Source organism: Lepidochelys olivacea (assembly GCF_965140295.1).
Source record: "Lepidochelys olivacea isolate rLepOli2 genome assembly, chromosome: 3".
In the NCBI taxonomy this organism is placed as follows: domain Eukaryota; kingdom Metazoa; phylum Chordata; order Testudines; family Cheloniidae; genus Lepidochelys; species Lepidochelys olivacea.
This window is the reverse complement of record NC_140413.1, coordinates 202,735,149-202,757,970: the sequence shown is the minus strand read 5'-3', so window position 1 is coordinate 202,757,970 and position 22,822 is coordinate 202,735,149. Positions and strand designations below refer to the sequence as shown.

Sequence of the window (22,822 nt, the reverse complement as noted above, 5' to 3'; positions counted from 1 at the left end):
TTCAAAGGTGTGGTTAAAGGTAGCAAAATGTGTGGAAGGGAATCTCAGTTTGTCACTTTCACTCTGAGAGACTGGAGAAATGTATTGTACAAGTTAAAGTTGAGGGGTTGACCTATTTTTTCCTACACCTGTTAGTTTCTTTCACTGGTAAAACCTTTATTCTGGCTCCTATGTAAATCACGCCAGCTGACACTCAATTAGACTCCTTTACACATACCCACTAATGTATAACTTACATCACCTTACACATCAAATCTGAATCTGACCCAGAGTCAACAAACTTTGTTTAGAAAAGGCAGATAGGAGAATCAGCATAATGACCTATTTATTATCTCAACTGTTCAGGTCTACAGATTAAACAAAAAGCATTAAGGATAAGGTCTTTTCCAGAGCACCAGCCTCCACTTTATTTTAAAGAAACAAAGAAATTAATAATTTTTTAGAAAAAGAAAGAAATTAATAATTGCAAAAAAGAAAACAATTATTTTCAGAAGTAAAATAAGTGCCAAAATATCTTTTAAAAATGGGATTACATTTTAGTCACAACTAGATATGTTGTAAAATTCCAGGAAGATGAAAAACCAGGAGTAGTTTCCACTGTGTTACTCCAGTTTTACGCCAATGTTACCCCATAGAAATCAATGGTGTGTCAGCATCAGAAAACTGCAGTAACAGAGAGATGAATCAGGCCCTACGTGTATTATCTGCAGTGCTCTTTCATGTGTTGTGATGACAATAACAAATTATTAACAAAGGATATTTGGGAAAGCAATATCAAATGTGTTGTTTTATTTGGCTTTAAGGTTGATTAACTATTGGTATTGGTTGTTGTTAACTTTCTGCTGCAATAAATTATCCCATTTAATGTGTGAAGCTTCTAATTTTGCCTTGGCCAAATACCACTTCCAGTTATTTGACTGCATGTTATAATTAGACTTTCATTTCTTCACAAGTTACTGGAGAATACGGCAATTAGTCATGCCAGTCAGAGAATCCCTCATCTAATTTCATGGAATGCTTCTTCTGCCTTTCCGTTTAGATGGAACATTATTTTTCTTTTAAGATTTTCATGATCATTCAGGCCTAAATACCAGTTTCTAATGCTAAGTACTTTTAGAGCTTGCACTTTTGGAGAATTTATGTAAATCCTGGTCTCATGGAAGTCAACTCCCAGTTATTTCCGTGGGACCAGAATTTTCCCTGTAATTCTCAGCTATTAGATTTGTCTTCACTGAAAATTTTGGGTGAAATCCCGATTGCATCAAAGTCAATGAGAATTTTGCCATTGACTTCAGCTGGTACATGATTTTACCCTGTATGCTTTGGTCATGTCATTTTTTTTTAGTGACTATTAGATCACCTGAGGTAAATATTTGTTATTACCTTTCAATATTTTTCCCAAAAGGACTTAAACCTCATGGAATTTGATACCATGTGAATTAGCTGCTCCGTTTTCCTTACCACTATTCCAATATGTGGCACCATAATCTGCGTGTCATTTTCAGCTTGGACCTCTGTCATAAATATAAAGGGAAGGGTAAACCCCTTTGAAATCCCTCCTGGCCAGGGGAAAGCTCCTCTCACCTGTAAAGGGTTAAGAAGCTAAAGGTAACCTCGCTGGCACCTGACCAAAATGACCAATGAGGAGACAAGATACTTTCAAAAGCTGGGAGGAGGGAGAGAAACAAAGGGTCTGTGTCTGTCTGTAGTCGTCTTTGCCAGGGACAGAACAGGAATGGAGTCTTAGAACTTTTAGTAAGTAATCTAGCTAGGTATGTGTTAGATTAGGATTTCTTTAAATGGCTGAGAAAAGAATTGTGCTGAATAGAATAACTATTTCTGTCTGTGTATCTTTTTTGTAACTTAAGGTTTTGCCTAGAGGGGTTCTCTATGTTTTTGAATCTAATTACCCTGTAAGATATCTACCATCCTGATTTTACAGGGGGGATTTCTTTATTTCTATTTACTTCTATTTTTTTTATTAAAAGTCTTCTTGTAAAAAACTGAATGCTTTTTCATTGTTCTCAGATCCAAGGGTTTGGGTCTGTGGTCACCTATGCAAATTGGTGAGGCTTTTTATCCAACATTTCCCAGGAAAGTGGGGGTGCAAGTGTTGGGAGGATTGTTCATTGTTCTTAAGATCCAAGGGTCTGGGTCTGTAGTCACCTAGGCAAATTGGTGAGGCTTTTTACCAAACCTTGTCCAGGAAGTGGGGTGCAGGGTTTTGGGAAGTATTTTGGGGGGAAAGACGCGTCCAAACAGCTCTCCCGCAGTAACCAGTATTAGTTTGGTGGTGGTAGCGGCCAGTCCAAGGACAACGGGGGGAATATTTTGTACCTTGGGGAAGTTTTGACCTAAGCTGGTAAAGATAAGCTTAGGAGGTTTTTTCATGCAGGTCCCCACATCTATACCCTAGAGTTCAGAGTGGGGGAGGAACCTTGACAACCTCGCTCTTGGTCCACACATCTAGATTATGTCTAAATCTTGATGATTCTTTGTGCACAACATCTCTAAGAGACAGCGTTTTCCCCCCCATCCAGACAGCTAAAACACTTATCCAGGCTCTTATGATCTCATGTCTCGATACTGCAACAACCTTCTCTCTGGCCTTGACAAAGGCAATTTTGCCCTGTTCCTATCCATTCAGAATCCTGCTACTAAGATAATTTTCCTAGTCAGATGCTTTGGCCACGTTTTGCATTCTTCCACTGGCTTCTCCATCTCTATCACATCAAACATTGGCTGCTTGTATTCACTTTCAAGGCCCTTCACGGTCAATCCCCACCCTACTTATCATCTCTCTTTCACTGTCAAGCTGTCAAAGCTCGCCTCTGATTGGCCAATGATGCCAATCTGCACTGCCCATTTGTTAAACTTTCAAACACATATCTCCATACCTCCCCCATCTGTCTGTATTAACCTGTTGTTTCTTGTCTTATATTGTAAGCTCCTTGGATCAGGGATTGTCTTTTTGTGTTTGTACAGCACCTAGCACAATGGATAAGCCTGGATAAGTGTTTTTTTTAAACAGGGCTCCAGAGGCGATCCTGGCAATTCCAGGCTGACAAGCCTTACTTCAGAACCAGGTTGAAACTATAGCAAAGAACAGAATTATCAGACACATAGATGGTGTTGCGGAAGAGTCAAGATGACTTTTGTAAAGGGAAATCATACCTTGCCAATCTACTAGAATTCTTTGAGGGGGTCAACAAACACGTGGACAGAGGTGATACAGTGTACTTAGACTTTCATAAAGCCTTTGATAAGGTCCCTCACCATAGGCTCTTAAGCAAAGCAAGCAGTCATGGGATAAGAGGGAAGGTCCTTGCAAGGATCACTAACTGGTTACAAGAGAAGAAACAAAGGGTTAGGAATAAATGGTCAGTTTTCAGAATGGAGAGAGATAAATAGCGGGATCCCCCAGGGATTTGTTCTGAGACTAGTGCTGTTCGACATATTCATAAATAATCTGGAAAACAGGGTAAACAGTGAGGTGGCAAAGTTTGCAGATGATACAAAATAGCTAAATCCAAAGCAGACTATGAAGAGCTACAAAGGGATCTCACAAAACTGGGTGACTAGGTAATAAAATGGCAGATGAAATTTAATGTTGACAAACGAAAAGTAATGCACATTGAAAAACATACTATACATCAAAAATGATGCAGTCTAAATAAGCTGTTACCACACAAGAAAGAGATATTTGGGTCATTGTGGATAGCTCTCTGAAAATATCTGCTCAATAGGCAACAGCAGTTAAAAAAGCTAACAGGATGTTAGGAACCATTAGGAAAGGGATAGGTAATAAGATAGTAAATATCATAAAGCTACTATATAAATCTACCATATGCCCACACCTTGAATACTGCACGCAGTTCTGGTTGCCCCATCACTAAAAGTTGTATTAGAATTGGAAAAGGTACCAAGAAGGGCAACAAAAATTATAAGTGATATAGAAAAGCTTCCGTAAGAGTAGAGATTAAAAAGATTTGGACTATTCGGCTCTGAAAAGAGACGATGTGATAGAGGTCTATAAAATCATGAATGGTGTGGAGAGAGTGAATGGGAAAGTGTTATTTACCCCTTCACATAACATAAGAACCAGGGTTCACCCAGTGAATGTAACAGGCAGCAGTTTTAAAACAAACAAAAGGAAGTATTGCTTCACACAATACACAGTCAACCTGTGGAACTCATTGCCAGGGGATGCATAAAACTATTAACTGGATTCAGAAAAGTACTAGATAAGTTCATGGAGGCCATCAGTGGCTATTAGCCAAGATGGTCAGGGACACAACCCCATGTGCTAAGTGTCCCTAAGCTTCTGACTGCCAGATGCTGGGACTGGACTACAGGGGGATGGATCACTCGATAATAGCCTGTTCTGTTCATTCCCTCTGAAACACCTGGCAAATGGACCATTGGTCTGACCCAGTATTGCCATTCTTATGTAATGGGGTTCAGGTCCATGACTAGGTCCTTGGCACTGATGATAATAATAATCATAAAAAATAAATGTCATTCATGACTCACTAAGGCATCCAGTATTGTGTGTAGGTTTTACAGTATAGAAAATAATTATAATGTTAAGATATATCATCATTTAGTAATGAATATTGAGGTCAAAGGCAGCATACTGAAAAAAACAGCACTAAGAAATGGACCCACAAAATGGAGTGGGGGGCGGGGAAACATTTAGACCCTTGAAAGCATTGGAAAAGCCTCAGAAAGACCTTGAGTTTTGAAGTGAGATTAATACAAGGTATCTAAAAATCTGAAGGCAGACACCTCTATAATTAGAAACATACTCATGACCTAGCAGCTAAAAGGTTAAGTAATCCTTGGACAATATCCCTCTAAGATCCATTTTAAGATTAAACTTAATTAAAGGCAAACTCACCTTGCTGTTTTCTGTCTAGAATTAGTATTACAAATATTAATAGATGTTATGCTCTCTGGAGAGGCTCATAGCCTTGAGTGCTTACCTCAGGGCAGACACTCCAAATTGATGCTGTGATCTAAAATTAGATTTCACCAAGCCAGTAACAAATGTGAACTCCAGGATCACTACTGCAGTCCTTCCATGGAGTCACAGACAGTCCCCTTAGCCTCTCCAGTCTGTCTTGACACTCAGACAAACTGGACTTAGTGATAAATTGTCACTTACGCTAAAAATCACACCACATTCAGATTGCTTCCAGTCCCAAGAGATCAGCCACTTACCTCAGATCAACTGGTACCCTAGATTTTACACCAAAGACAGCATCTGTAGCAGTCCTGTAATAAGCTGTCTAAAGGTTTATTAACTAGGAAAAAGAAATAAGAGTTATTTACAGATTAAACCAAGCAAATGTATACACACAAATGAGTTACCATTTAAATCCTAAGAGTGATGGAGCTGTAGTGATTTATCAATTCAAAGTGTCTTTCAGACAGAACCTTGGGGATTTCTGCCTCCATTTAGAGCCTCTGGCCCTAAGAGTTCAAACAGCGAAGGGTGAGATGGAAACTTCTTGTTTTATTTCCTTCATTCAGCTTCCAAGTCCACAGGAGGACCTTCCTTGCATGTAGCATTTCGCAGGTGTGATGTGGCCATTAACCAAGCCTTTGTATGGTGATGTTCCTGGATGGCCCATCTGATTTTGATAGTCCTTCTGGATGGAGGGTGGAGTGGGGGATGATTCCCATGCCGGGGCTCACTAGTTCAGAGCAAACATTTTCAAAGTTATAAAACAAAATCTACAGATTTTCTGATCACATGGAATACCGACATTACAAGTGAGATTAAGGCATGCAGCAATTTACAAGCATCTCATAGAATAAAAAACACTAAATACATTCTTATAAGACTAATACCTATTTTGAGCAAAACTAACATACAGGTGAACTGTTCTGGTCTTCAGCTATGCGGCTGTTAGTCCTTAGCTAATGCCTGCAGTCTTGGCAAGAGCTGGCACCTGGTTTGCCAGAGTTACAATAGTGCTTTTAGCAAAGTTTCTTTTTCAGAATCCTCTTTACAATCTTTTAAACTTCTGGGGAAGGACTGTGACTTTATGCATGGCTGGTACAGCAGTAGCACATTGTCAACAGTTCATAAATAATAGGCTATTATTATATGCAATGCCTAGGAGACCCAGTTATAAAGTAGGACTGCATTGTACTAGGTGTTGTACATACACAAAACAAAAAGAATGGTCCTTGTCACAGAATTTCACAATCTAAGTAAAGGGACAAATATCAGTTTGTGTATTTCCTGCTTAACACATATTGAAAGTACAAAGGTATTACGCTCCTCCTTTATCTTGTAAATAAAGTCCTTTGCCGTTGCACCTTTTGGGAGGGTTCTCCATTTCGCATACTGCTGGTACAATTCCATACAGTACGGATCATTACTGCGTGGCTCAGTATGTTATAAACTGTTAGTTCTTCACACACTGAGAAGTGAGATAAATAGAGAGAGAGTTCGATGTGGGGTTAGGACAGGATTGTACAATTTCCTTCTAGTACTACTTCTAGCGAGGATAGTTCTAAACCTAAATTCTCTCTGAAGTGCTATAAGATTTTGCTGTTGTGTAGGAGTGAAACTCTCACTACCTCCAGACATCTGGGTTTTTTTTTTCTGTTGATGTGCCCTTTTAAAATCTAATCTTATGCCTGTTCCTAAGTTTTAGATAATGTGGGGTTTGGTTTAAAGAGGAACAGACTTTGAACATCATACTCTCTAGGAGTGTGGATCCGTTAGAAATACATACTAGTTGAGAAAATTAAGATGAACTTGCCTATAATAATTTCCCCATGGAGGCAGGAGTTATAACAAATCCCCACTCACCCACCCACTTTCCACAGAGAGCTAGGGGTGTTTTGTGCACCCTGTCTGTTTTATTTGTTTGAAAAGGAGCTGCCGGTTAGATAAGGACTATAACACTCTACCTTCACCCCCAAGTCACTGCATTCTCCACCAACCCTTCTCTTGAGGGCTCTTAGCTCTCTTTGCTTCCTACGCATCTTTCTAATATTATGCCTGAGACTGAACCTGCATCTTAACTTTCTTGCAGAACTGGCTAACTTTAAGTGACAGCATTAACAAAATACTGCAGTGATGAAAAACGTAGCGGTTTAAAACCCCACATAGCTTTGTGGAATCATTTAAAATCTACATCCATATGTACTGTGGGCAACTGAAGTTTGTGACTGTTTTAACCTATGGCTGCTAAAGACAGAATCCCCCAAATGGGAGCAATGCTGAACTTTGGGAGATTCTGATTCTGAGTTAAATGACATCCAGGCTTGGTCCTATCTCTGATTTACTCACTGTGTCACCAGCTATCTTTCCATTACCAACTACACTGCTGGCACACAATGAATAATTAGTGACCATAATAAGAGGGCAAGCTGGGCAACAGAATGGGGTGTTCAGTAATGTGAACAGTGCATATTGCTGAACTGCAAGTTTATCCAAACACTTTTGGCTAGATTCTCATTTACACTAAGGTTCTTTCACGCTGCCCTGGTAGTACACTAGAGCTAGTACAATAGGGTAGTTTAAAGTAGATGCACTAGTTTATTTGTGTTTGTAAAAGGTTAGTCGAGAAGTAGATTAAAAATTGTTCCTGTCAGCTGGGCAGTTGTCCTTTCAACTAGAGCTGGTTGGGAATTTTTGGAGGAGTTGTTTTTCATTGAAAAATGCAGATTCATCGAAATCCAAACTGTTCATGAAACAGGGTGTGGTTCGATGAATTTTCCAACTTAACAAAAAGAAGAAAACATTTCATTTCAGAATGTTCAAAATAAAAAATCCTGTTTTCCTGTTCCAAATGTCCTCTTAAAAGGTTTTACAAAAGAAAAAAATGTCAACACTGAAAATGTATTGTTTCAAACTGACCAAAACCAAACGTTTCAATGACCAAAACTGAATTTTTTTGGGGGGGAGGGGTTGGCCTTTTTTGGTTTATGAATATTTTCAAAATTTTCAACTTTTTCTCCAAATTGAGAAACAAAAAACAAAACAAACCCCACAATGCTCAAAAATATTCACGAGACTAGAAAACTGTTTCCCACCCAGCTCGAGTTTCAACCTCCTGTGAGGAGATATGATTGTAACAGCGGGGTTCCCAAACATTGTGATACACGGGACTGTAACTTGCCAGAAAAAACCTAGGGCCTCACCTCTTCTATATTAATTTATATAGATACATTCTGTTATCAACAATAGATGCAACGATAACTGTTTGGCGTGTCCATGTGTCGTCCATGATCTGTGAACAGAAATTGCTTTTTGTTTGATTTCACTAACGAAACAAACCCTGTAGTTGAACAGTTTTAACCTGTCCCTGTGGTTATAAAAAAACTGGAGCTGCAGGCCGCATTCTAAGCCTATGCAAGTGGCATTTATTATAACCTATCTGTAGTCCTAAAACTCCCAAAACAATGATATGTAGACATAATTTCACTCTTGGTTTGCACTTTGGGTAAACTGGCTGTAAGCACAGTCTGCTCAGTTTGACTTATCCCTAGTGGATGTCATGAAAACCACCAAAGTAATTTACTGTAGTACAATATGATATAGGTAGACAAGCGTCTGATAAGGGGCAGTCTCAACAGTGGTCCACACTACAGGCTAAAATAATTATCCAGCTACTTGCTCCAGGAGCTTGTTGCTAAGGCCAGGTCTACGTTAGGAAGATGTTGCTGATCAGTATAGCTTTTCCAGCAAAGCTCTCCTATACCAAAAAACTGTGCTTATGCCTGTTTCCCAAACACCATATAAGATATATCAGCCTAAGCAGAATTATGCCATTATGACTGCGCTGAAAATGGGTCTTTTGCCAACAAAGCTATGGCAGTAAAAAAACCAAAACCACTAGCTAGTATCTAGTGTAGAACTGGCCGGAGGGTGACCATGTTTGAGAACGTTTCTATGTGACTCTGTGCAAGATGTTGGAAGTGCCGTTGAAAAGGAAAACCCCTTTTCTCTTTTTTGTCTCTTCTGCTTTACATTCTCAAGTTACAAAGAAGAAAAGCAAAAGGGGGGTGGGGGGTGGGGGGGGGAATAAAGGCATAGATATACCTTGAAAATCCTTGATGTGACCTAAAAGTATGATGAAGGGAAACATATTTAAATAGGTTGTCTAAAGAGCCAAACATGTGTAACAGTTTATTTCGATCACTCCCGCAACCGATATATTCAGTTTTTATATTCTGTAAAGTGCATGTGAATATTTGTCTCTATGTGACAAGGGCAGTCTCACTATTTATGACCTCAAATGGCCAGTGCCTTTATTGTACTATTTCATGTATGAGCTCTGCAATAAGAGCTGTCAGAGAAGTCAGAATAATTGTATGATGAATCAAGATCATTGTGAACAATTTACAACGATAGGGTCAGGAAATTACCCTTTCCCCGAGTTAAGGGATATTAGATTTTTCCATTACTGCTGCTTTCAGCTTGCAGTATGAATACGTCTCACTGAATTCTATCCTTTCCCCCCTTCTAGCCCTAAGCAGCAAGCCAAAATGGCAGAATATTGCAGATTAATTTTTGGAGATGCACTGCTCATGGATCCACTGGAAAAATACCCAGTAAGATGGTTTGGTATTTCCCTGATCATAAGCATATGTATGAATATGTATTTGCATATTTCACTTTTCTGTTGCTCTTCATATACCGCCTTACAAGATTGAAGCTGCTGGATTTTTGGGTTTGGGGTTTTTAAAAGTAATGTATGCTATTATTGGTTTAAGCATATGGTTTCTGATCTGGAGATTATTGTGAGCTAATCCTCTAAATCAAAATTGGCTCTAACATCTACTCTTTTATAATCTGGGCTTTCACATTGGAAATAATACTTCTTATGGTTACTGTTGTAGATATTTCATAGTGCATTTTTTCTTTATCTTCTAAAGCGCCTTCATTGGTGCTGTTTTGTTTAGCACAGAGCCTACCTGTTGTGCAAACCACGCTTCATCTTAAAACGGGGTTACATTTTGGATTGCACAACTGTACATTGTATCGTGGGGAGAATGAGAAGCTGGCGTGGGACCATTTTATTTATTACACATCTCTCCTTCTTTCCTCTAAGCTTGAAAGTGGCATTCCCCTTCCAAGCCCTATGGACTTAATGTACAAAATTCTGGTGAAGAATAAAAAGAAATCACAAAAGTCTGCCGACGGAAGTTCAAAAAAGAAGCTCTCTGAGCAAGCTTCCAACACGTGCAGTGATACATCCAGTGGGTTTGAACCCTCATCTCCTGGAGCAGGTAAAAGTTGAACTCCCAAATACATTACTGCCTGAAACATAAGGAGCCCAATTGTGATTGACACTAAGTCTTGTTTACACCACTCTGTAAGTGTAAAGGTGCCTCAGTGTGGGTCTAGCCCAATAGCTGGTACGTTACTTAGTTAGGGCAAAGTGCTGTCCCCCTTACAAAAGCCAAGTCAACAGGCTTTGCTCAAGATCTAAGCGAGGTTGAGGCTCAGGAGTATTTCCTGCTAATCATAGAATATCAGGGTTGGAAGAGACCTCAGGAGGTCATCTAGTCCAACCCCCTGCTCAAAGCAGGACCAATCCCCAACTAAATCATCCCAGCCAGGGCTTTGTCAAGCCTGACCTTAAAAACTTCTAAGGAAGGAGATTCCACCACCTCCCTAGGTAACGCATTCCAGTGTTTCACCACCCTCCTAGTGGAAAAGTTTTTCCTAATATCCAGCCTAAACCTAATATCCAGCCTAAACCTCCCTCATTGCAACTTGAGACCATTACTCCTTGTTCTGTCATCTGCTACCACTGAGAACAGTCTAGATTCATCCTCTTTGGAACCCCCTTTCAGGTAGTTGAAAGTAGCTATCAAATCCCCCCTCAGTCTTCTCTTCCGCGACTAAACAATCCCAGTTCCCTCAGTCTCTCCTCATAAGTCATATGTTCCAGTCCCCTAATCATTTTTGTTGCCCTCCTCTGGACTCTTTCCAATTTGTCCACATCCTTCTTGTAGTGTGGGGCCCAAAACTGGACACAGTACTCCAGATGAGGCCTCACCAATGCCGAATAGAGGGAAACAATCACGTCCCTCGATCTGCTGGCAATGCCCCTATGTATACATCCCAAAATGCCATTGGCCTTCTTGACTACAACGGCACACTGTTGGCTCATATCCAGCTTCTCATCCACTGTCACCCCTAGGTCCTTTTCTGCAGAACTGCTGCCTAGCCATTGGGTCCCTAGTCTGTAGCGGTGCATGGGATTCTTCTGTCCTAAGTGCAGGACTCTGCACTTGTCCTTGTTGAACCTCATCAGATTTCTTTTGGCCCAATCCTCCAATTTGTCTAGGTCCCTCTGTATCCTATGCCTACCCTCCAGCATATCTACCTCTCCTCCCAGTTTAGTGTCATCTGCAAACTTGCTGAGGGTGCAATCCACACCATCCTCCAGATCATTTATGAAGATACTGAACAAAACCAGCCCGAGGACCGACCCTTGAGGCACTCCACTTGATACCAGCTGCCACCTGGACATGGAGCCATTGATCACTACCCGTTGAGCCTGACAATCTAGCCAGCTTTCTATCCACCTTATAGTCCATTCATCCAGCCCATACTTCTTTAACATGCTGGCAAGGACACTGTGGGAGACTGTGTCAAAAGCTTTGCTAAAGTCAAGGAACAACACGTTCACTGCTTTCCACTCATCCACAGAGCAGGTTATCTCGTCATAGAAGGCAACTAGATTAGTCAGGCATGACTTGCCCTTGGTGAATCCATGCTGACTGTTCCTGATCACTTTCCTCTCCTCTAAGTGCTTCAGAATTGATTCCTTGAGGACCTACTCCATGATTTTTCCAGGGACTGAGGTGAGGCTGACTGGCCTGTAGTTCCCCGAATCCTCCTCCTTCCCTTTTTTAAAGATGGACACTACATTAGCCTTTTTCCAGTCGTCCGGGACTTCCCCCGATCGCCATGAGTTTTCAAAGATAATGGCCAATGGCTCTACAATCACATCCACCAACTCCTTTAGCACTCTCGGATGCAGCGCATCCGGCCCCATGAACTTGTGCTCGACCAGCTTTTCTAAATAGTCGCGAACCACTTCTTTCTCCACAGAGGGCTGGTCACCTCCTCCCATGCTGTGCTGCCCAGTGTAGTAGTCTGGGAGCTGACCTTGTTCGTGAAGACAGAGGCAAAAAAAGCATTGAGTACATTAGCTTTTTCCACATCCTCTGTCACTAGGTTGCCTCCTTCATTCAGTAAGGGACCCACACTTTCCTTGACTTTCTTCTTGTTGCTAACATACCTGAAGAAACCCTTCTTGTTACTCTTAACATCTCTTGCTAGCTGCAACTCCAGGTATGATTTGACCTTCCTGATTTCCCTCCTGCATGCCCGAGCAATATTTTTATACTCTTCCCTGGTCATTTGTCCAATCTTCCACTTCTTGTAAGCTTCTTTTTTGTGTTTAAGATCAGCAAGGATTTCACTGTTAAGCCAAGCTGGTCGCCTGCCATATTTACTATTCTTTCTACACATCGGGATGGTTTGTCCCTGTAACCTCAATAAGGATTCTTTAAAATACAGCCAGCTCTCCTGGACTCCTTTCTCCTTCATGTTATTCTCCCAGGGGATCCTGCCCACCAGTTCCCTGAGGGAGTCAAAGTCTGCTTTTCTGAAGTCCAGGGTCCGTATTCTGATGCTCTCCTTTCTTCCCTGTGTCAGGATCCTGAACTCGACCATCTCATGGTCACTGCCTCCCAGGTTCCCATCCACTTAAGCTTCCCCTACTAATTCTTCCCGGTTTGTGAGCAGCAGGTCAAGAAGAGCTCTGCCCCTAGTTGGTTCCTCCAGCCCTTGCACCAGGAAATTGTCCGCTACGCCTTCCAAAAACTTCCTGGATTGTCTGTGCACCGCTGTGTTGCTCTCCCAGCAGATATCAGGGTGATTGAAGTCTCCCATGAGAACCAGGGCCTGCGATCTAGTAACATCTGTTAGTTGCCGGAAGAAATCTAATGACCTGGTGCATTGTGTTGTGTGTGATACATTTAGGCCCCCTCCCCTCTTCCCCCCCCCACACACACTTGGGGAGTTTAGTATATGATCAGCTCCTCCAGCCTGCCATTGCCATGTGCCCAAACTTCCAATGCAAAGGGAAGCACCATGGAGCAGAGCTTTGGGCCAAAAGAAATCTGATGAGGTTCAACAAGGACAAGTGCAGAGTCCTGTACTTAGGACGGAAGAATCCCATGCACCGCTACAGACTAGGGACCAAATGGCTCGGCAGCAGTTCTGCAGAAAAGGAACTAGGGGTTACAGTGGACGAGAAGTTGGATATGAGTCAACAGTGTGCCCTTGTTGCCAAGAAAGCCAATGGCATTTTGGGATGTATAAGTAGGGGCATTGCCAGGAGATCAAGGGACGAGATCGTTCCCCTCTGTTCGACATTGGTGAGGCCTCATCTGGAGTACTGTGTCCAGTTTTGGGCCCCACCTTACAAGAAGGATGTGGATAAATTGGAAAGAGTCCAGAGGAGGGCAACAAAAATGATTAGGGGACTGGAACACATGACTTATGAGGAGAAGCTGAGGGAACTGGGGATGTTTAGTCTTCAGAAGAGAAGAATGAGGAGGGATTTGATAGCTGCTTTCAACTACCTGAAAGGGGGTTCCAAAGAGGATGGCTCTAGACTGTTCTCAGTGGTAGCAGATGACAGAACAAGGAGTAATGGTCTCAAGTTGCAATGGGGGAGATTTAGGTTGGATATTAGGAAAAACTTTTTCACTAGGAGGGTGGTGAAACACTGGAATGCGTTACCTAGGGAGGTGGTGGAATCTCCTTCCCTAGAAGTTTTTAAGGTCAGGCTTGACAAAGCCCTGGCTGGGATGATTTAGTCGGGGATCGGTCCTGCTTTGAGCAGGGGGTTGGACTAGATGACCTCCTGAGGTCCCTTCCAACCCTGATATTCTATGATTCTATGAAGCATGCAAGGGATATGACTTCCATGAAGGGCCTTTCTGCGTATTAGCTCCGTGCACAGTGAAACTGCAGTGGTTCTTCTGTATTTAAGACTGAATGCAGGGGGCGATTTGGCTCTCAAAGTCCCAGAGCCCCATTCACTGCTGCCTCACATCTAGTAGGGTCACATGTACCTGTGTAAAGTGGGTGTAAAATGCTAGCACATCAGAATGGTATCATTTTACATCCACTTACATTGCACTGGGGAAAATGACTACACAAGTTGCAGGGCCAGGGTAAATCAGGCCCTACATCTTGTATTACTTCATGGTATATTTCTCAGCTCAATGCACCGCTATTTAACCATGTGACTCCCATTAATTCCCACTCCTCCATATGAAAGTACACTGCTCTGTTTCCATTTTACTCACCTAAATAAAACAAATAAATTGATAGCACGGGCTGTGCATTCCTCTGGACAGAGAGCGGATTAATTTTTCCAAGACACCACAGTCACCAATACATGGATGTAGATTATTTGCATTTACTTAGCTTTGATTTCTCTAATTATCATCACACTGTACTCTTACTTTTATACTTGTAGCTGCTCCCACCCACCCGCAATGCACAGTACAGAGAGTTCATGCAGCTAGAGTTTACACTATTCCTATTGTAAACCTCCTGTACTGAAGAAGGTAAAAAACTTGCTCCAGCCTAAAACTGGGCAAACTAAGTAGAAGAGCAATTTCCAATAAATAAAATATATAAAAGTATCTTTATCTGCTTTTGATTTCAGAGCTATATATCTATATATCTATCTACCTGAGTTCTCTAAGGTTTGTTCTGCACTCCTATAACAAACCACATTAAATTGTTGTTTTTTTATGTTCCTATGTTCTAGTGAGAAACATAATATTGAAACTAAATATCCAGTACAATTGGTGATTATAGGGATCTTAGCCAATGGGAAGCAGTAGGTAATACTTCATTTCTTGTTGGTCACTAGCTGGTTTCTTGAATGCAGATTTAGAACAGGAAGGTTATCATCATGTATTAGTTGTATCATGATAGTGCCCAGAGATCCCATGTGAGATCAGAGACCAGTTGTGCAAGGCACTGTTCACACACATAAGAGAAATCTCTGCCCTGGAGAACTTACATCCTAAACAATTATTATAGGCAGGTAGCGCTGCCCAAAATTAAGGTTGTCTAACACTTTTCATTATAAGACCCTGTTTTCCGTTGCTTATAACTTTGCCAAACTTTAAGCATTAGGGGTGACATTTTCTATGCCAGGTGTCAGCCAGTCATGTAATTAAAAACTATCATTATGCATACACACAAGACAGCTGTATTAAGGTAGCACAGGCAACTTCAGTTCTGCCATTTCCTAACTTTTGACTGTGTGATTTTTGCAAGCTTAAAGTTCCTTTAATGTAGGTTTTTAAAAATCTATTATTTAAATGTGTTTATAGCAGTATACAGGACTTGTGAGAATAAGGACTTGCCTTGACAAGCAGTGTTGCATAGTCAATAAAGCACTGGACTGGGACTTGGGAGACCTAGCTTCTATTCTTTGCTTGCCCATGGGCCTGCTGGGTGACCTTGGGCAAGTCTTGTCACTGCCTTGTGCCTCAGTTTCCCCATCTGGAAAATAGAGATAATGATTCTGACCTCCTTTGTTAAACACCTGTGAGATCTGTGGATGAAACGTATTGAATAAATCCTGGGTATTATTATTACATGAGAAAGTTGAGCCCATTTAATTATAGGCGCGATTTAAAACCATTTTAGTCAAACTGATGCAAAAGGTGAGGAGACTTGTATTTCATTTTAAGCTAGGCTTATTTGGCTTTAGTTGAAATTGATTTGGGACAGTCTTAAAGATGACTCTTGGATGTACTTATAAGCAAAATATAGCAGCAAAATATTATTATTTATAACCCAAAAACAGAGTGTTCAGAGAAGGCTTTGCACCTGATTCACTACATTGGTTTATAAACCAATTTAAGTCACTTTTCTGTGAGTTGAAAATGCCTGTATACCACCAGCGTCACTGCAGCATTGTATGCTGGCCAAATCACCAGACGTTTGAGAAATTGGTTTGGATTAGAGTTTCATTTTGGAAAAAGAAAATCTCATTCCTAGCATTGTGGTATTGTGGTATTTTGTTTCCTTTTCATATTACCTCTGTACGCGGTAGGTTGTTTTTCATGGGCTTGACGTGGACGGATTGTTTAATATAAAGGCCCAAAGCAACTGACAGTTTAAAGCAGCCAAAGTTTGGATAACTGCTAAGTGCCTGGCTAACACTTAAAAATAGTGGGGCAAATTCTTAACCCTTCCCTCTTAGGGTGAGATTCACTATGGTCCGCAGAGGAACTACTCACGGAGAGTTGCAGGAATGCTAGGGGAAGATGAAGGAGGCATATGTGCTCCCTGGGTGACTGAGTAAAAATGGATTAAAGCTTTTAGAGCTAGCTCCTCAGCTGGTGTGAATCAGCATTGGGTTGTTGTAGTCTGAGGAGCTTTGCCGATTTAAACCAGCCGAAGAGCTGGCGCGTTGCCAGCTGTCAGCAAGTGACCACTTTAAATTTACAAGCTAAATAAAATGAACTCCTAAATCTAAAAAGTATGTCAGCACTGAAAGGTATCCAAAGAGTAAATAAAAGGTGCTTTCCCGCACAAGGTGTTCCTGCAGGTCTTCAGTTGATTGAGCTATTTTGGTGCAGTTTAGACCGCTAACAGAGCTGCACAAGTGAATTTTAAATTTTTTTTCACTCAGATGGGGATTTGCAAAGGGGCCTAAGGCGGTTCTGAATTTCATTCAATGTTGGACACTTACTTATCTTAGGCTTCTTTGGAAACCCCAGTATCTAGCACCATCTCTTATCTTACTGTATACATCGTGCTCAAATATCTGTAGTCAGACTCTGTTCAACTAGCCTTTCCCGCCCATGGTTTTCGTTGTAGCTTCATATAACGTCATAAATCCAGATCCTTAGCTGGTGTAAATTCCAGAACAACAACAGTCAATGGAGCTATGGCAACTCAAGTTGAGGATCTGACCCGTAGTTTCTAAAGCTGCATTAATTTGCAGTATTTGTTTGTAGACCCTTACATGTACATAAGAGGGAATGAACAGAACAGGTAATCATCAAGTGATCCATCTCTTGTTGCCTATTCCCAGCTTCTGGCAAACAGAGTGTTCACAGCTGCAGCTTATGCTGTCCTAGGAGAACTTTTGTAAGTGAGAATTGAACTAATTGGGATTTTTCAGTTAAATCTTTTCAAATAAATAGGTAATATGTTGCAGATTTCCCTCCATGGACACATCTGGTGGTGATAAGCTGCCAACCAATGGGTGCCACCAATATATACTAATCTCAGCAGGGCAAAAAGTTTGCCATAATCTGCCTCTTCTTCTCGTTTAATGGGCTCTAGGAAGTGCTTTTTGCTAATCTAAATGAATAAATTAAGAGATTCATAGCCAGTGGCTGTTACTGCAAATCCAGCGAGAACACTTCAGGCTCTTAGCAATACATTAAAGTTCCCCCAAACTATCCCCTGAGCCTGTTGAGTGCTCATGTTATTTTCTTCAATGAAATGTTCAAACAAAGATTTGTTCATGAAAAAAGGCATGGCATATCAACACCAGTGTCTGGGAGAAAACCCAGCCTGGGGAATCATAGCTCGATTGAGAAAGTAGCCCACGTTGCTTTCATTATATATGCTCTACATAGTCAACAGAGGTCATTACGTTGACTTCGGTGGGCTTTGAATCAGGCCATGAATTGAGATGAAGAATCAGGACTGAATTATCTCTTCCCCCCAAGGAGAAAGGTTGTGGCATTGTAGATGAATTCTCACATCGCAGTTTGTTTTTGCAGCAGGCAAGGATGTTAGCCGTTCCTGATGCCAAAAGAAAATTGCTTTGCCATGGTTAACTGAGAAAAGTGAAAACCGTGGGCAAAAGGTTGTGAAATAAAAAGATTCATGCAGCCTGTAATAAAACATACTGACCTAGCAGGTCCATCTAGGAATCTGCGTTTAAGTTAAAGCTCAGTTTTGATGGCTTCTTTCTGAAAGTAAAACCTACAGCAGAAATTTCTAAGGAGAAAGATAAGGCTGCAATTTTTGTTGAACGTGATTGTTTCTGGAAAACACTATAATAAGACTATTTTGTTTAGGGGGAAAATGTTTCTTTGATTTAGTAACAAATTAATCTGTCTTGCCAATAGGGTTTAAATTGGTATACAATAACTGAGAACAAGGCTTAAAAATCTATGTGATTCAGTCTCATCAACTCATTCAGTACTTTTTGAGTAAAAGAATGATATTTAAGCAGCTTCTTCACATTATTTAGTTTGCATTGCCCTCTGCTGGTGAGTGTGTGATATGCCACCTCAGCGCTGAGGGCTAGAAAAACATGCAGGGACAAAAAGAAAAGGAGTACTTGTGGCACCTTAGAGACTAACCAATTTATTTGAGCATAAGCTTTCGTGAGCTACAGCTCACGATGAAGTGAGCTGTAGCTCACGAAAGCTTATGCTCAAATAAATTGGTTAGTCTCTAAGGTGCCACAAGTACTCCTTTTCTTTTTGCGAATACAGACTAACACGGCTGTTACTCTGAAACCTGTCATTATGCAGGGACAGAACTTCAATTGGTGTACATTGAAATAGCTCCATTGAAATCAAAGGAACTATTGCCAGTTGACAGCAGCTGAGTATCTGCCTCACAATTTTCAATATATTATGATAAAAAATATTAAATATTTTAATTTAACCCAAAATATTATTTACTGAATAAGTACATTGTTGTTAGTAGTAATAACTAAGTTTATTACAGTAGTGCATAAGGACTAATGGAGAATGCAGCCCCATTGTGCTAGGCACTGTACAAACAAAGACGTTACAGTCTAAGTAATGGTACTTATATAGCCTCCATTGCCATGGTTCCTCAGGATCTTTAATGTATTTATCCTTACAACACCCTTAGGGAAGTGCTATTATCCCCATTTTACAGATAGAGAACTGAGGCATAAAGAAAAAGGTAAGTGACTTGCCCAACATCACACAGGAAGTGTGTGGCAGAGGAGAGACTTGAACTCAAATCAGCCAAGTCCTAACCATTGGACTATCCTTGGTTAATAATATGTGATATTGTATATTGTATATGCACAGACTATCAAAATGCAGCATTCTTTTTTCTTTTTTTTTAGTTCATTATTCTAACATCTAAACTGCTGTTCTGAATCACTGTTTTGTTGACCACAAAAGTCCTTTACAAAAGACACAAAGGGGTTGTTTGTTTGATAGGCAAATTCCCCAAAGTAAGTCAGCGATGTTGAGGATGGCTAAACCACTCAAGACAGTGAATTTGGTGTGTTATATAAGAGGCAGTCCCCCTAAAATGTGGAACCCTCTAAAGCAACAGCACTTGAAGGTGTCTATCAAGAATAGTCTTGGTATTTATAATCATTGTTTCAGCCAATAATTGTATTGTAATTAAAATGTTGCAGGAGAAGCAGAGATCGAGAGTGACGATGACGATGACTATGATGATGACTGCAAAAAATCGTCAACAGATGAAGTAAGGATTTAAATATTTTGTAATAGCGGTGGAGTAATTCTGGTCCTTTAATTTGGCTTGCATTACTAAGTGTTGGACTGCCATCTAGTGGAGAAAGGAAGACATGCCCTTAAAACATAATACAAACTTTAGAAATATTTGCCAATAGTCCTAAAAGAATTCGCTGGAGCTCACGAAAGTTTATGCTCAAATAAATTGGTTAGTCTCTCAGGTGCCACAAGTACTCCTTTTCTTTTTGTGAACACGTGTACACTGTTGCTCACTTTATTCATATTTTAACTTAGTAAAATAAGATATAATGAATCAGTTTTAGACAGCTACTTCTTTATTATATGTGTGTATATACATATATATGTATGTATATATGTGTATCTCTCTCTCTCTCTCTCTCTCTCTCTCTCTATATATATATATATATATATACAGCTTATATATAACTATGCTGTGACAGCTCTGTGGTGAAATCTGTAGGAGACACATTTATTATTATTAATTTATATGAGTGCTCACAATGTGCTCGGCACTTTTCAGAAGATAAGATAAGGCAGTCTGTTCCCCAGGAATCTTATAGGCATGTATAAAGTATTAAAATACCCAGCTATGTGATTTAGCTTTTAAATAGAGTGGTAAGGTCTCCTCTTCATAGAATCATAGAATAATCAGAGTTGGAAGGGACCTCAGGAGGTCATCTAGTCCAACCCCCTGCTCAAAGCAGGACCGATCCCCAACTAAATCATCCCAGCCAGGGCTTTGTCAAGCCTGACCTTAAAAACCTCTATGGAAGGAGATTCCACCACCTCCCTAGGTAACGCATTCCAGTGCTTCACCACCCTCCTAGTGGAAAAGTTTTTCCTAATATCCAACCTAAACCTCCCCCACTGCAACTTGAGACCATTACTCCTTGTTCTGTCACCTGCTATCACTGGGAACAGTCTAGATCCATCCTCTTTGGAACCCCCTTTCAGATAGTTGAAAGCAGCTATCAAATCCCTCCTCATTCTTCTCTTCTGCAGACTAAACAATCCCAGTTCCCTCAGCCTCTCCTCATAAATCATGTGTTCCAGTCCCCTAATCATTTTTGTTGCCCTCCGCTGGATGCTTTCCAATTTTTCCACATCATTCTTGTAGTGTGAGGCCCAAATCTGGATGCAGTACTCCAGATGAGGCCTCACCAATGTCGAATAGAGGGGAATGATCACGTCCTTCGATCTGCTGGCAATGACCCTACTTATACATCCCAAAATGCCATTGGCCTTCTTGGCAACAACGGCACACTGTTGACTCATATCCAGCTTCTCATCCACTGTAACCCCTAGTTCCTTTTCTGCAGAACTGCTGCCTAGCCATTTGGTCCCCAGTCTGTAGCGGTGCATGGGATTCTTCCGTCCTAAGTGCAGGACTCCACACTTGTCCTTGTTTAACCTCATCAGATTTCTTTTGGCCCAATCCTCTAATTTGTCTAGGTCCTTCTGTATCCTATCCCTACCCTCCAGCATATCTACCACTCCTCCCAGTTTAGTGTCATCTGCAAACTTGCTGAGGGTGCAGTCCATGCCATCCTCTAGATCATTAATGAAGATATTGAACAAAACCGGCCTCAAGACAGACCCTTGAGGCACTTAGCTTGATACCTGCTGCCAACTAGACATGGAGCCATTAATCACTACCCATTGAGCCCGACAATCTAGCCAGTTTTCTATCCACCTTATAGTCTATTCATCCAGCCCATATTACTTGCTGGCAAGAATACTGTGGAGACCATATCAAAAGCTTTGTTAACGTCAAGAAACAACACATCCACTGCTTTCCCCTCATCCACAGAGCCAGTTATTTCATCATAGAAGGCAATTAGATTAGTCAGGCATGACTTGCCCTTGGTGAATCCATGCTGACTGTTCCTGATCACTTTCCTCTCCTCTAAGTGCTTCAGAATTGATTCCTTGAGGACCTGCTCCATGATTTTTCCAGGGACCTAGGTGAGGCTGACTGGCCTGTAGTTCCCCAGATCCTCCTCCTTCCCTCTTTTAAAGATTGGCACTACATTAGTCTTTTTCCAGTCATCCGGGACCTCCTCCAATTGCCATGAATTTTCAAAGATAATGGCCAACGGCTCTGCAATCACATCCACCAACTCCTTTAGCACCCTCGGATGCAGAACATCCAGCCCCATGTCCATATAAATCTGTGAAACTCCCATGAGGCTCATTAAAACTATTTCACATGTATTTCCTTTTGTCCCCTTGAAATTGCTCCTTCCCTCAATGAGTTTCACGACTTTCAGAGTGAATTTCATTGCTTAACACCCTGTTAACAAAAACAAACAAAAACGACTCCTTTCCTCTAGATGAGGAGCCTAAAGGGGATGAGCCAAGCCCCATATCAAAGGGAAATAGGCCAGATAATGTGCATATACAAATGAATAATGATCTATTGGACATTGATCCCACACCCACTAAAGTAAATGGTAAAGCTCCCATTGACTTTGCTGTGGCAGGTAACGGACACTTGGAGTCTTAGATATATAAAGTCTACTTTATAGAAATCCCACCAGTGACCTTTGCCAGCAGGCTGGCTAACCTAGTGAGGAGGGCTTTAAACTAGGTTCACCGGGGGAAGGAGACCAAAGCCCTGAGGTAAGTGGGAAAGCGGGATACCGGGAGGAAGCACAGGCAAGAATGTCTGTGAGGGGAGGGCTCCTGCCTCATACTGGGAATGAGGGGCGATCAACAGGTTATCTCAAGTGCTTATATACGAATGCACAAAGCCTTGGAAACAAGCAGGGAGAACTGGAGGTCCTGGTGATGTCAAGGAACTATGACGTGATTGGAATAACAGAGACTTGGTGGGATAACTCACATGACTGGAGTACTGTCATGAATGGTTATAAACTGTTCAGGAAGGACAGGCAGGGCAGAAAAGGTGGGGGAGTAGCACTGTATGTAAGGGAGCAGTATGACTGCTCAGAGCTCCGGTACGAAACTGTAGAAAAACCTGAGTGTCTCTGGATTAAGTTTAGAAGTGTGTGCAACAAGAGTGATGTAGTGGTGGGAGTCTGCTATAGACCACCGGACCAGGGGGATGAGGTAGATGAGGCTTTCTTCCGGCAGCTCACGGAAGCTACTAGATCGCATGCCCTGATTCTCATGGGTGACTTTAATTTTCCTGATATCTGCTGGGAGAGCAATACAGCAGTGCATAGACAATCCAGGAAGTTTTTGGAAAGCATAGGGGACAATTTCCTGGCACAAGTGCTAGAGGAGCCAACTAGGGGGGGCACTTTTCTTGACCTGC

At 41.3% G+C, this 22,822-nt stretch overlaps 1 protein-coding gene across 3 annotated transcripts in view; it reads left to right on the top strand.

Annotated features, from left to right (window-relative positions):
* Positions 1-22,822, top strand: part of PLCB1 (phospholipase C beta 1) — a 675,122-nt gene that overhangs the window by 504,652 nt on the left and 147,648 nt on the right. For all 3 annotated transcript variants that reach the window (XM_084624014.1, XM_084624013.1, XM_084624012.1), the window contains exons 13-15: positions 9,495-9,579; positions 10,080-10,257; positions 19,461-19,531. In XM_084624014.1, coding sequence (XP_084480140.1) covers positions 9,495-9,579; positions 10,080-10,257; positions 19,461-19,531 — 334 coding nt within the window. The remainder of the gene's footprint in view (positions 1-9,494; positions 9,580-10,079; positions 10,258-19,460; positions 19,532-22,822) is intronic.